This window comes from Coloeus monedula (assembly GCF_965178545.1).
Source record: "Coloeus monedula genome assembly, chromosome: 5".
In the NCBI taxonomy this organism is placed as follows: domain Eukaryota; kingdom Metazoa; phylum Chordata; class Aves; order Passeriformes; family Corvidae; genus Coloeus; species Coloeus monedula.
In genome coordinates, this window is record NC_138785.1 from 36,917,050 (window position 1) to 36,930,315 (window position 13,266).

General features: G+C 42.4%; 2 protein-coding genes across 12 annotated transcripts in view; one reads left to right on the forward strand and one right to left on the reverse strand.

Moving 5' to 3' along the window:
• The window catches only part of NEK1 (NIMA related kinase 1), a 44,930-nt gene extending 41,503 nt beyond the window's left edge, over positions 1–3,427 (reverse strand). For 9 of the 10 annotated variants that reach the window (XM_082281595.1, XM_082281593.1, XM_082281590.1 and 6 more), the window contains exons 1-3: positions 3,397–3,427; positions 1,140–1,288; positions 963–1,059 (exon numbers count right to left, since the gene is read on the reverse strand). In XM_082281595.1, coding sequence (XP_082137721.1) covers positions 963–1,059; positions 1,140–1,256 — 214 coding nt within the window. In that variant the 5' untranslated portion in view covers positions 1,257–1,288; positions 3,397–3,427. Of the gene's footprint in view, positions 1–962; positions 1,060–1,139; positions 1,289–3,396 lie in introns of those variants that run through there. The other variant, XM_082281597.1, reaches the window with a different exon arrangement.
• A 1,092-nt stretch (positions 3,428–4,519) lies between these two features.
• CLCN3 (chloride voltage-gated channel 3) overlaps positions 4,520–13,266 on the forward strand; it is a 66,001-nt gene continuing 57,254 nt past the window's right edge. For both annotated transcript variants that reach the window (XM_082281858.1, XM_082281855.1), the window contains exon 1: positions 4,520–4,648. The gene's annotated coding sequence lies outside the window, so the exon portion shown is untranslated. The remainder of the gene's footprint in view (positions 4,649–13,266) is intronic.

Genomic DNA, 13,266 nt, shown 5'->3' on the forward strand with positions numbered 1-13,266 from the left:
GCACATCTATTGCTGAAATAATTTACATTTATAAACCTTATATTCAATATATTCAAAGACAATGTGTCCCAGCAATAAAGATGCAACACAAAGTCTTGTGAATTATGGACTACAGGATCTACCTTGTAAGAAAAAAGGAAAAAAGCAGACTTAAAGAACAGGCCTCTATCACAAAGAAGGCAGCACTGTGCATTTCTAAACCAGAAGTGTGGCTGTGTAATATGATTATGTTGCAAAAATCTAATTTAATGAATAGAAAAAGTGAAAGCCCCAGGTGAAAGACTACGAAAGTCAGCAGAAAGGAGGGAAAGAAGAAGAGACCAGAATCTCTAAACAGCACTTCAAATAATATTTAGGGACTTTTAATAATATTTTAACTTTTATAATGGGGTTTTGGAATCTTTTTTCTGTTCTGCCCATTTCCCAAGACATGTGCTGTGAAGACAATGTAGAATTCTATTTCTCCTTCCTTTATAGCCTGATGAAGTAAACAGTCCCATCTATTTTTCCAGCTCTGAAAGCAGTATGATTGCAGTTACTGAAGACTGAAGTCTAAGACAACAGACTTGGACATGAAACTGCTCTTGCTAGGTTATCAGTATCCAAAATTAGACTGTAATTTAACCTACACAAGCATTCCAGTTGCTAAGGTATACACAAGTATTCAAGGAGACTTATGCTCTGGAGAAACAAGAGAATATCTTGCATTTAAGCATCAACCAAAATCGATGCATGTAACATACAGTCATGAATATTTGTTACCCTTTTTTCTAAATTACAATTCTTTTTAAACATGGATGGGAATTGTGAAAAAAATACAATGGAAAATAATTGAAGTAAGTAATAAAGGTCTGAAAAATACTGATTAAAGAGAGAAAACTCCCTGACTTTTAGACTAAATGCAGTAAGTAGTGCAGAGTCACTCACGTTACTTCAGGTTCTACTGTATTAGTCCACCTTACCTTCAAATGACTCCCTATACAGGACAATATTTGGATGTTTCATGTTAGCCAAAACAGCAACTTCTCTCCTTGATTCTTCTCTCTCCTTATTTGACATCTTCAGAAGGAAAATAATGATTCGTGAGAACAGAAATACAAAAAGAATGGATCAGGAATTAATTAATAATAATTACTCACCTTAGAGATGTTTATTTCTTTCATAACATACTGTTGGCCATTTTCTTTAGCTTTGACAAGTATTGCTTTCCCAAAGGATCCTTCTCCAATCTTCCGTACTTTGATATATTTATCCATAGTTCTTGTCTTAAGGCATCCTTACTCGAGTCCTGGAAAAAAATAACAACACAAAAAACCCACAAGTAGATTAAATTAGGTGTACTTAGCAATCTAGCCTGATCAGGTCATGGTATATTTTTTTTTTTCTCAAAACATTGATTAATTTGTCTCTTCAGTTGCTTTTCTGTAAATCATCAACTCTTAGTCTCAATTCTGTTTTGGTATAGTTGGCTCAACAAGGGCCGCATAACTAAAACCTGTTTCATCTTTCATTTTGACTAAAAAGGATCTGTTTTATCTTTAAATAATCAGTGCAGTCAGTGCCAAGGCTTCTGATTCAGCTGGCACACACATCATAGAACTATAGCACTTGGTTGACAACCTTTCATTCAGCTTTACTTGGAAGAAATACAATGGGGGCGAGGGGAATCCCTATGCATTGTTTCTTAAGAAGCACTAAATGCAGGTTTTTTATCACTATAACGAAGCTAAAGATGGACTGAATTACACAGATCCCCACCACATTTTGAATTATTATTCAGTAAAGAGAGGTGTGGTCTTAAGTCTGACTGAAAGACTTTTTTCATATTGCATGTAAGACAAATCATTACAAAATAGTGCAAATCACTATTTTTCATGTACTGTCTGACCATTTAGACTACCTTTTCAGATTAAAAGGAGTACTCAGCTGAATTTTGATGGTGTTTAAGGTTCTATATTAAAAAATACTTTGATAAAACCAGGACACTAAGGAACTGCAAGTGGAAGCTTCGGTAATATACAGATGTGTCAGAATAGCAAAGGGAAAGGGCAAAACAAAGACCAAACTGACAAATGTCAGAGCAAATTTACAGTAGACTAAAAGATCATATTTTTTACAGCAAAAAGAGCTTCCATACCCTGAGGAAGTTTCCATAAGCTGAAAAAGACAAAAGGGTCCTACAATTTTCTGCATTTAAGCCTCACTGGCAAGAACTAATAGCATTTCTGCTTTGCTGTGTCCAGCTTCCTTCCAACAGGAGATCCTAGTAGCTTAGATCCATACTTCACACACATCACAGGTCTCACAAACAGGGTCTCTCCTCAATTTGAGGTAACGTTTTTGTGTTTACAGAATTACCATGTACTAGACACAGATGCTGCTTAACAGGACCTATACCATGAAAGCAGACTAAAATGAATAAGCTTGATTAGCATAGCACAACAAAACGAGAGATCTGAAGTAATCTGTTCTGCAAAAGAGGAGATGCGAAGCCTACTTAGACTAAGCATAACTACCAGGAAATGAAAAAGTTAAAATTACAGGCCTGCAGCGTCTTGGTAAGGTTGTTCTTTTTTCTTACAGCACATAAAGATAGTTTAATGTTAAGTTGAACTTCTAAACATAAGAAGGACTGGTATTAACTGCAATATTCTCTTGTGGGCAACTGTAAAAGCACAGCAGGTGGGACACAACTTGAACTTCGCATTACTTTATTGAAGTTCTCTTCCTTCCCTACTTTATGAAGCAACCAATGTTGTTCTACCGTTAAACCAGCTGCATGTGTAGCTTAGGGCTCCTACTGCATGCTGCTCTGTGCAAATACAAATGGTCAAAAAACAGCCTGTGGGAGAGAAGTTACAGCTCAGTCAAAGCGGGTATATAATCTTCTATGAGTTAGATAGCTTATTTGTACGTGTGGCAAGGGAAAAACAGGCGTCCTGAGAAAGAACATCAGGGCCGACAGGGCGTTGTCTTTTCAAGCCCAGAGCAGTAAGTCAGTTCACCCACCACAGACACGCAGGAAAGCGGCGCAAGTCACGCCCCGAAGCAGCCCGACCGACCAGAGCGCACGGCCAGGCCACGGCCGAGCGTACGGGGAGAGGCAGGGCAGGGCAGACAGGACAGGACAGGACAGGACAGGACAGGGCAGGGCAGGGCAGGGCAGGGCAGGGCAGGGGCCGAGACGGGGCGCGCTCCGCAAGCGGGCCCCGCCAGGCCGCCGCCCCCGCACAGCCAGAGCAAGCCCAGCACCGGGGCGAGAGGCGCGGCCGGGAACCCCCCGCCCCAAGGAGGCTGGGAGAGACCACCCGCTACCTGCCCGGCTCCGCAGAAGGGCGGCCCCGCCCGCCCCGTCCCCACCCTGCCTCAGCTTCCCCCGCGCCCACCCCGCCATACCTGCCCGCCGCGGCCGCAGCCGCCCAACCTGGCCTCGCGCCTGCCAAGGCCCCGCCCCCCCGCCCCTATTGGCGGCCCCGCCCCGCAGCCCGGCTCTCATTGGGCGGGTCCGCAGAGGGGCGGGGCCGGGGCTCTGCCCGCCCGCCCTTTCCGCGTTAGCGGCACTTCACCCTGGTAACGCGCGGCCGGGGTCACGTGACGGGCGGGGCGCGTGCGGCTGTCAGCGTTTTGTGAGGGGGGAACCTCCAAAACCAGCTACAAGTGTTTCATGAACGACCCGCGACCCACAGCACCGCACAGCCCGGCACCGGGATATGTGTCTTCCCAAGGACAGCCCCGGGGCAGGGTTCCTAGGGGGAAGCGTGCCCCGGCGGGGCTGAGCGCAGCGCTTACCGGGGAGGGTCGGGCTGCACCTGTGGCTCCTCCGTTCCCGACTCCAATGCGCGCCTTAATGGCGCCTACGGGCAAAAAGCCTCGTGATTTACAACGCGCTTTCTCAGTCCGAGTGCCACGATTCATCACCCGGTGGGCACAGGGCACGGCGCCCTCCGGTTTGTTAGCTTTGCACATAAACGGACCAGCGGGCATTTTCCTTAGGGAAAATAAAAAAAAAATCCACCTCTTGACATGTTTTGGTGGAACTTTCATTCGCTGTGTGTTAAGTGAACCCCACACTGGCCTCAGCACCTCGGCTGGCAGTACCCAGGAGTTCTGTACCCAGCCCGATACCTGCGTTTTCTCTGCAAGTAAAACCCTTAAGCTCTCGGGGCCCCCGCAGCGCCTGGAATTTAGAGGCGGCGCAGTTTAGCCCGAAGCCGAACGATGCCGCGATGCACCCAGCATCTCTCTGCCTCCTTTACCTGGGAAACCGCCTCCACCCCGTTCTGAAGCGCGGGACTGTCCTGCCTCCCCCTGGGCCCTCAACCCACCCTTGCAGCGAGGCAGCCCGGCATGGGCCCCTCCCGGGCCGCCGGGAAGCCGCGCCCCTCTGCGGGCGGACGAGAGCGGGGGACGGACCCGCGCCGGGCGGACCGCGGGAAGCAGAATCAGCAGTGACGGCGATGGTGACCGCGGCGGCCCGAGGGGCGCCGATTCTGCGCGGTGGGAATCCCCGCCCTCCCCGGGCCGAGGGGGCGGTGCCGGGCGGCGGAGCGGCCGCGGGTTCGGGGGCTGCGCCCGTGTCCCGCTGGTGCTCGGAGGGAGGATGAGCCAGCGCCTCCCAGGGGAACAGCGGGCGGCGCCGCCCGCGCAGGTACGGGCGGGGCGGGTCGGGGCAGGTTCGGGTCCCCCCGCGGCCCAGGGGTGTGACACGGGAGCGAGCGGGGCCGAGGCGGCGGCAGGAGGGGAGCGGGCGGCCGGCAGCCCCCGCCCGCCGAGCGGCTGCTGCTCCCCCGCCAGCGAGGCGGCTCCGGGCGGCCGGGGGCGGGAAGGGACGGACGTGGTGGCTCCTCGCGGACTCCTCACATCGTCCGTGCGCCTCCCCCGAAAGGCCGGGATGAGGGGGGCAATGCCCCGCGTGTTCGCACAGCGTAAACACAGCATGTTTACACCCTGTCACCCCATACCGCTGTTCTTCCGGGCAGCGCTGGTGCGCACACAGAAAGCGAGGGGCTCTGCGGCTGGGAATATCCAGGGTCTCCTCCCCACGTAACCAGCGCTGGAAGGATTATTCTGCATGAGTTGCTAGCTTTATGTTGGCTCATGGGTTTGGCTAGTAGGGCCGCTCTTGGGCAATGGAGCGAGGTGATGGGCTCCTGTTGGAGCCTCGTAATTAAATGGGCGTGCAGGTCAGCGAGGTTAAAACTGAATATTGACTGCATTATTTCATATTATCTTCCCTACTTGTCCAAAATTCTTCCCTTCCCTAGCCAAAACCGCAGAAATGGCTGTAAAACAAGTGTGTATCAATTCTCACCTGGAATGAATGGCTGTGAACGTGAGAGTGGAAAATCACGTGCTTATAGTGAACTATGTTCAGTGTAGCATAGTAAATTTGCTGTGTCACACTTTGAAATACGAAATTAGGTAAAATAGGGCCTTACAACCAAATTTAAAGTGTTGCTGGGACTAACCTGTGTTAGAATAGATGCTTCAATATTTTTGGCAACATATTGGTAAGTAGTAGTCATTTGGGTGTGAGGACTTGCACATCATTTTTGAGGGTGTGAGACATCTGAAGTTTGTAGTGCAGAGTTTGTGAGAGAAATTGTCAGGTGAATTGGTGCTTTTTGCTTTTAGATGCTTTTCTTTTTGGTAGACCTGTGAAAGGGTTTATGTTCTGTATCCCTTAGCAACAGAGATGCTTCTTTGCAGATACAGCTATTTGAATGAAGGATGTGTTGGTATGACAGATTTGAAAGCAGATAGTCATCAAAACTGTTTCTCTATTTAAGGAAATGTCAATATGCTGTAATGTAAAATTAAAAAAATATTTGTGCATTATAGGAAACATACCTTTGTGAAGCATAATTAAAGAGAGCTCACCAGCTGTCTCTATTGGTTTTGCTAAGAAAAGTCTTTCACTGACTGATGTAAATTTGACGTCTTGTCTCTTTGGGTGGCAATCAGATGTAAACTTGCTGCAAAGTTGTCAGAGCGGGAAAGAGTTCTGCTCTGGGAAAACTACAGGTAGTTTGAAACTTACAGCTTGAAACACAATGACTCTGCATCTCTGTGCAACACACGTGAAAACAGAATTTACTTGGTGTTCAGAAAAACTGAGCTTGTTTCTTGTTTGCTTCTGTTTAGTATTGGTATGTGGTATGTCAGTCCTAAAAATTCTTTGCCTGGCAGTAGTAGATGTCATACACAATGTGTATTGTAATGTTTCTAGAAACATTTTACTTGTTGTATTCCAAGGTTTTCTTTGCCCAAACTTTTACAGTGCCCTCTTTGAATGGTTTACTATTCCACTGTTCTCTCTGTGGTGCACACTTGCAAACTAAAGTAATCTTAGGTAAAATCCCCCCTGCTTCCTCCCCTCTCCTCTTGCAACAGTAACAAGCCTATCCAAATTCTTGTAGAAGCTGTTGGCCTTTGTGAGTGCACTGCTCTGAACCCCTTTATTTTATGAATTTGTCAGCATTTTTCTCATGACCGTGTTTATACTTCCTCTTGTGCTCTCTTGCACACCAAATTGATGTTTGAGTAACCTGCAAGTGAAAACCCAATGTGCTGGTTACTCTATGAACAGGTGGCTGCATAATTTATGTTCTCCTGTTCACTGAATATAAAATTTGGCTTCCCCCCCCCCAACTTTGCTTTGGGGTCTGTGTGTGTGTGTCTTAACTGGAACAGCAGAGTTGCATTCCTTGAGTGTAAGCACTAGAGCCGGGACAACTGTTCCAAGTTCACAACCATTGCCAAAAGGCATTCTAGGAACATTGAGATAGTTTTTTTCTGCTCTTATTTAGCTGACAACATATGCATGTGGATAGGTGTAACTGTGAAGATCAAGTTTTCAGGGTAAAGTCTTATAATAATTTGGCAGTAGGGATATTTTTAACTTGGTCATAAATGTAAAAAGTAGAATAGAAGCTCTGCTGCTGAAGAGATTTGTGCCAGAAGTGATAGTGCCAATTTGAGTTAATTTCCTAATTCTCAGACTATTTTGCATGTTCCTAAATTTCTTGCTTTGGCTCCTTGACAGCAGCAGTAACCCAATAAACTCCAAAGGTTGTCAGCAGTGGCAGTGATCACGTGCATGGAATTGCTTTTGTACTCTCCCTGCTTATTTTCCCAAAACTCAGGTTTCAACTTAATGCCTGTGAGCAAGTTCCTAATTCTCTCGTCCTTGTTTCAGTTGTTCCTTATGTCATAAGCTGAAAGTGCAGGTTCTGTGTTATCTGACTTGCTGAAGTTGTTTGGGTGTCAGGCCAGCTTTTACCTGTGCTTGTGAACAAGGAGGCTCTGCAATACAGTACTTCGTACTTGTTTATATGCCATGCTTTGGAAACTGAAGATGCTCAGAATATTAGAAAGTTGACAATTACAAATTTTTAGAGTCGTTTAACTTGAAACTTGTTTTTGAATTTTGAAAGCCTTTATAAAATAATCTGAGAGAATAAAGCCTGGACAAAACCATGCTAATTTAAATTGATTATGATAAGAGGGTTGTAAATGCATAAAAATTTTTTTTCTGCTGGGAAATGTGCTCTGCTTTAAAAACATAGGAACTGAAAAATGTAAATTGTTGAGATAGTAATTATACGTAATGAACTGATATTTTTTATTACTGGAGAAGAGAGTTGATGAAATAATTCACAGCTTTCATGCGTAATAGAAATGATTCTAGACAAAGCTGTTAAAATAGTTACAAATCCATTTACATCTGGAGTGTCCTTATTAGTTTGTATTATGTAGTCTTAAGTATATATTCCTGGAAAGGAGTGTGTAGAACAGAATTTATAACTTCATAGTGGGTACCAGCAGTTATTTTTAATAACTTACAGAGAGTCTAGACAGGTATTTTCCTCTTGAACTTTCTAGGCATTCGGCTGTTTAGTTTGTTAAGCATCTTCCTTAGGCTTTCTAGTTACAGGAGTGGACTGTTCTTACTGTTTGAGGGTAAGGAGGAGTAGTAAATGAAAAAGTGAATTAAGTTCAGTCCTGAAGCACAGACCCTTTGATAAAAATAATCTTTGCTGTTATTTTTTTTTCCCTTTTTTTTGGATATATTTTCATAAATTTCTCTAAAAAGTCAGAAGAGACGAAGTACTCAAATGTGCATTTTACATGTTTGTTCTGGGATAAAATATAATGAAGAAATGTTTCCTAATTGAAATAGTAAAAATGGCATTTCACTTCAGTACTTTGTTTCAATTCCAGATAGAGCTACTGGGGTGATTTAGTATTTTGACATCCTGCCAGTTTAAATTCAAGTACTTGTTTTCCTGAAAGATAAGTTTGTGTTTGAGTTCCTTCCTCTCTTCTCTTCAAATTAGTGTTTTCTGCCAGATTTGTTGGATTTTGATGTGTTATCTTGCAGTTTTTGATCTACTGCAGCTTTTCCCCTGAGTCTTCCGCTTTTAATTTGTCTCATGTATGTGTTGGGAAAAAAATTTCAGTTCTCCATATGCTTCCAAACACATTCATTTTCTGATTTTGAAAAACGAATCTATAAATTTCTGGAGTATATCTAGGAAAGAAAACTGAAAATTTCTTTAACTGTTATTTGACTTTTTGCTTCTTGTCTTGCAGCCAACTTTAAATTATTATCAGTCTTACAGACTTAGCAGTTTTCTTCTGTTTTGTGCTGAGATGTGAATATTTTTTTCACTTAGGCAGTAAAGCTTCTAAGACACCTGAGGAGACCTAACAATCTGTGCACTAAATATTTATGTCATTACCACAGTTAGAAAAATCTAGTGTTTATTCCTAACAAATTTTAAAGAATGTTTTGTTTCTTGGATAGGTAGAGGATGGATTATTTTTAATAAATTTGATCTATGAACTCAGTGAACTGACCTCATCTCTGTGGTTATTAACACATTTAAGATAACTCACGTTCTTTACAGTCTGTTAGCTAGAAGTCTTTTAGTAAACTATAGGTGATTTTTTTTTTTTGTAATATTAAAAATCTCTCATGAACCGAATTGCTTTTTTTCCTCGTAAAATACTCACTTTGAGTCTTGTTTTCAGCTTGATGCCACTATTGAACAGTAAATTTCCCTCCGGACTTTCCTGCCAGAAACTTGTCTACCATTTGTAGACCCTGATAAAATACACATAATTTTAGGTGATGCCCTTGCCAACCTTTCAAGTAGGTTTTACAGCTGGAGAGAAGAATATTCGAGTGAGGGGAACCTGCTGTGCATTCTGAACTGCTAACACACTTGATTTAGTAAATACTTTGCTTTTGGTGCTGTTTGTGCATCTAGAGCTTCACTGCCTTTTGATTTTTTTTTAATCTCCTTTAGTTAGAATACATTTATATATTTATTTCATTCTTTGAAAATGACCAGAATGCCGCCCAGTAATGGTTGGAAGTGCTGCTTTTAGAAAAATGAGGTGGCTTCTCTGTAGTCCAGCAAAGGATGTCAGCCATGAGCCAAATCCAGGTGTTGATCACAGATCACTTCAGTCCTTCCTCACCTTGCTGCCTTAACACTGTTGCTTGAGAGGAAACAGAGCAAGCCTATTGTCAGGGCTCCTGGCTGTGAAGTTTAAATAGCTGTTCATACAGCTGTCAGTTTATCCCTCTGCTGCTGTGATGTCCCTCTCTTAAGGAGAAGGGAGCACTCATAATTCGTAAATGCTCGTAGTCAAAAGGAACAACAAAAGTCAGAGGGTCTGCAAACAATCAGAAAGTTTGTTAGTACGTAACACACTTGGCATGGAAGTTGCTATGTTAGTGCATAGAAGCGCATGGCAGTGGGCTTTGGATAAAGGGATAGGGTGAAAGGGAAGAGAGAAAAAGAGATCACTAGTCCTGGTTTCAGCATTAGTCCAGCTGATGAGATGTCCTGGGGGCACTGCCTGGGCTTGCTGGGGGTACTTTTTAATACATAGGTTTCCTCACCCTGAAGGCAGGTTTCTTGCTTTCTGTGCAAATTACCCATCGTGTGCAGTCCGTTCTTTCAGACCTTTCTGGAAATGGGCTGTGGAGCTTCTGGGATCTTGGATAGTCTTGAGCTCTCTCTACAGTCCATACCCATACCTTAGCCTCATTCCTGTGCTTGTGCTGTCCTGTGTTGTGCTTATCTCTGGGAACTAGACCAAGGATGTTTGTCCCTGGGGAGTGCTGCCCTACATCTGCATGGCCCCTTCTCCAGCCATATCTTGTTCTTTTTCATGGCACGTTAGTACCAACAATCCTTGTCTGCTATTGCCAACAATCCTTGGTTGGCTCCACAGCCATCCAGCTATCAGTGTTTGAGGCATACTCAAACACACAAAGGCACACTCAAAGCCCCTTTTCTTCTGGGATTCTACAGTTACACATACCAAGAGGAGTGCCCAGCCTTTTTTTGTTTCTGGTGACCAAATGCCTGTCACTTCTAAAAGAGTACAGTGGGTATGTTCCTCTTTAGCTGGTGTTTTCTTCACTCCTTTGAAGCTGGAAAACTGTTAGTAGGGTGAGTAAGTACCAGGAACCACCAGGGGTCCCCACAAGATTTCACAAGTAGTGCTCCTGTGACTGTGCTGTATTTTGGAGAGCTCTGTAGGATATTTTCCTTGATCTCAGGGGCTTTAGCGTGCCTCTAAAGAAATTTTAATTCAGACCTTAAACAATCTGTGGTAGCTGCTGTTATTGAGAAGATGCTTAGAGCTAAACTGGGGACAGTGGTGCTTTTTCAGATTCCAATTTGACAATACTGAGTTATATTGAACTTGAATGAAATGATCTGAAAAATTCTCAACTCAGGTGTGACCCTGAACTTAGGAATCTGTACACATAGTTAGGGACTGCTCAGTGCATTTCTCTGAAAAGTTAAAGAAAAGTAGTATGGTTAACAAGATTTCTGGTCATTCTGGTGATATGTAAAAGCTCCGCTCCATTGTATAACCCTCAGATGACTTCAACACAAGTCCACATGAAAAAGGAGCAAAACCCTTTAAAAACTGTAAAGAGACACTGTTGCAGTGTCTTTTCATCAAACAGAAAATGAGCATCGTGACCTAAGACTCAACAAACAGGAGTTACATTGCCTACAATGGAAACTGCAGTCATAGGTCCTGCCCTTCAAAAGAGAAATACAGGGTTTACCTTTCAGTTGTCTTAACAAGTTGCAATGTTATTTCTCATCTGTTGACTGAAAACCTCTCCAAGACACTACGACTCATGGAGCTGCTTGTTACTGTACCTGAGTGGGATACTAGTCCTCAGCTCTGATAATGGAGTTTTTTCTAATGTATCAATAAATAAGCTTAGATAAATTTAAATTGGAGTTTTGAGTTAATCCAGCCGGTTTGGTTGAATGCTGTTAAGAGTGTTCACATTAGTAACTTGCTGCATGTGAAATGCCATTAAAAAGTATCCACATTAGTAATTGAATGTGAAAGAAGCAATGCCTTCCATTGGGTAGGCTGGTGTGTTTGTGCCAGTGCGTTTAATGCCTCAGCTCTCGCAACTATGGGTAGCCATGATCTTTCTGGTTATGACATTTTAGGGAGTGGAGACACAGTGGTTTTGAATACTTTATACAAGCTAAAGTCAATGCCCTCAATGTTTGGCATCATATGACCAGAAGCATGAGTTTGGTGTTCATCCAGAATTAGGCTGTCAAGTTTTAGGTTTTAGTTGGTTTTTTTATTGGCTTTTTTTTTTTTTTTTTTTTTTTTTTTTTTGAAGCTGAAGAGATAAAAAATACAATGAAAATGAGTATTTGTTATAGGTTCTGCTTTTGTGAATATCAGGTATATAGTGATGATATTCTATACTGGTATTTGTCATAAAAATGAAGAAACTTTTTGGGCTGTTGTTAAGTGTTTTTAACTAAGATTGGTAAGATTCAGTAGAACATAAATATAAATACTGAGGGGTTTTGTTGCAGTTTTAAAGCTAAGAATGTACTTTACAAGTATTATCTTTTCCTGTAGTTTTGTCTGTGTGGTTCTGTTCATATTTGAGTATGTCTCTTTCCTCCATTAGTGTAATTTTATTTTGGAAGCAGCTGTGAATGAAACTAGTCTAAGCTTTACCTGTGGATATTTTTGGAAACTGACTTTTTATCTTCTCTTCCAAGACAACCTGGGAATCTACTACATAAACTCAAATAGATTTTTTTGATTTTTAAACTCAAAAAGCTTCACTTAACTAACTGGCAGTGCTCCTTCATAACTTTGTTTTTCCAAAGATGACCTAGAAATTGACCAAGATCCTTTCCTGAGGTCTTTTATAGAATCACAGAAAGGTTTGGGTTGAAAGGGATATTAAAGATGATCTAGTTCCAACCCTCCTGCTGTGGGCAGGGACACCTTCTACTAGACGGGTTGCTCAAAGCCCCATCCAACCTGGCCTTAAACACTTCCTAGACTGGGGCATCCACAATTTCTCCAGGCAGCCTGTTCCAGTGCCTCACCACCCTCACAGTAAAGCAAAAACGTTTTTGATGGTTTTTTTTGAGTGCTACAGAGAATGTTCTGTGTATATATTTCTGTAAAGTTAGCATATGCATTCCCTAAATTTTAACACTTTGGATTATTGAGTATCCTTAAGAACTTTTGTGGTCGAAGCTTAACTTAAGGTGTTAAGATTTTTTTTTTTTGTGGCTTTTTGCAAAAAATAATCTGCTAGTGGTCTGAAAAATACAGTGAGAAATTCCTCACAATACACTCACCCATTTTCCAGACGTGGAGTTTGGAAGATGAGTGATGTTCTCATCCTGCTTAAATATTTTCATGTCGCAGACAGAATAAATAAATGAAAGCTAGATATGCTGAGTCTGTGGTGAAAATGGAAATGTAATTTTCATGCTGGTGAGACTAAGAGAAAGAATGGCCACAGCATGGCCTTTGTTTTAGAGCTATTATAAAATTCTTGTAATTTCTGAGTTTAAAATTTCTTTCTGAAGGGCAGGTTTATTTAAGAACTAAAAAAGTTGCAGGATTTTAAATTAATGTAATACGGGAGGTTTTGAATTCAGCTTAATCCTGCTTTCATCTTTTGGGCAGGTGTTTTGACATAGACCCCCATACATACATGGATACATGTTAAAATTTTAATTTAAGCATGGGTGTGGGAAATGTCTCTGTCATATTATTTGTCTGTTCTTAAAGTATACAGTAGTTGGATACTTAAAAATATCTTGCTATATATAGAATGCCTGGCTATTTTATAACAAATGATTTGTTTTGAAAGTTCTTAACAGTTAAACCATTTAAAATTCTATATTATTTTTAAATTTTTTCAGCAAATTACTCTTTGGT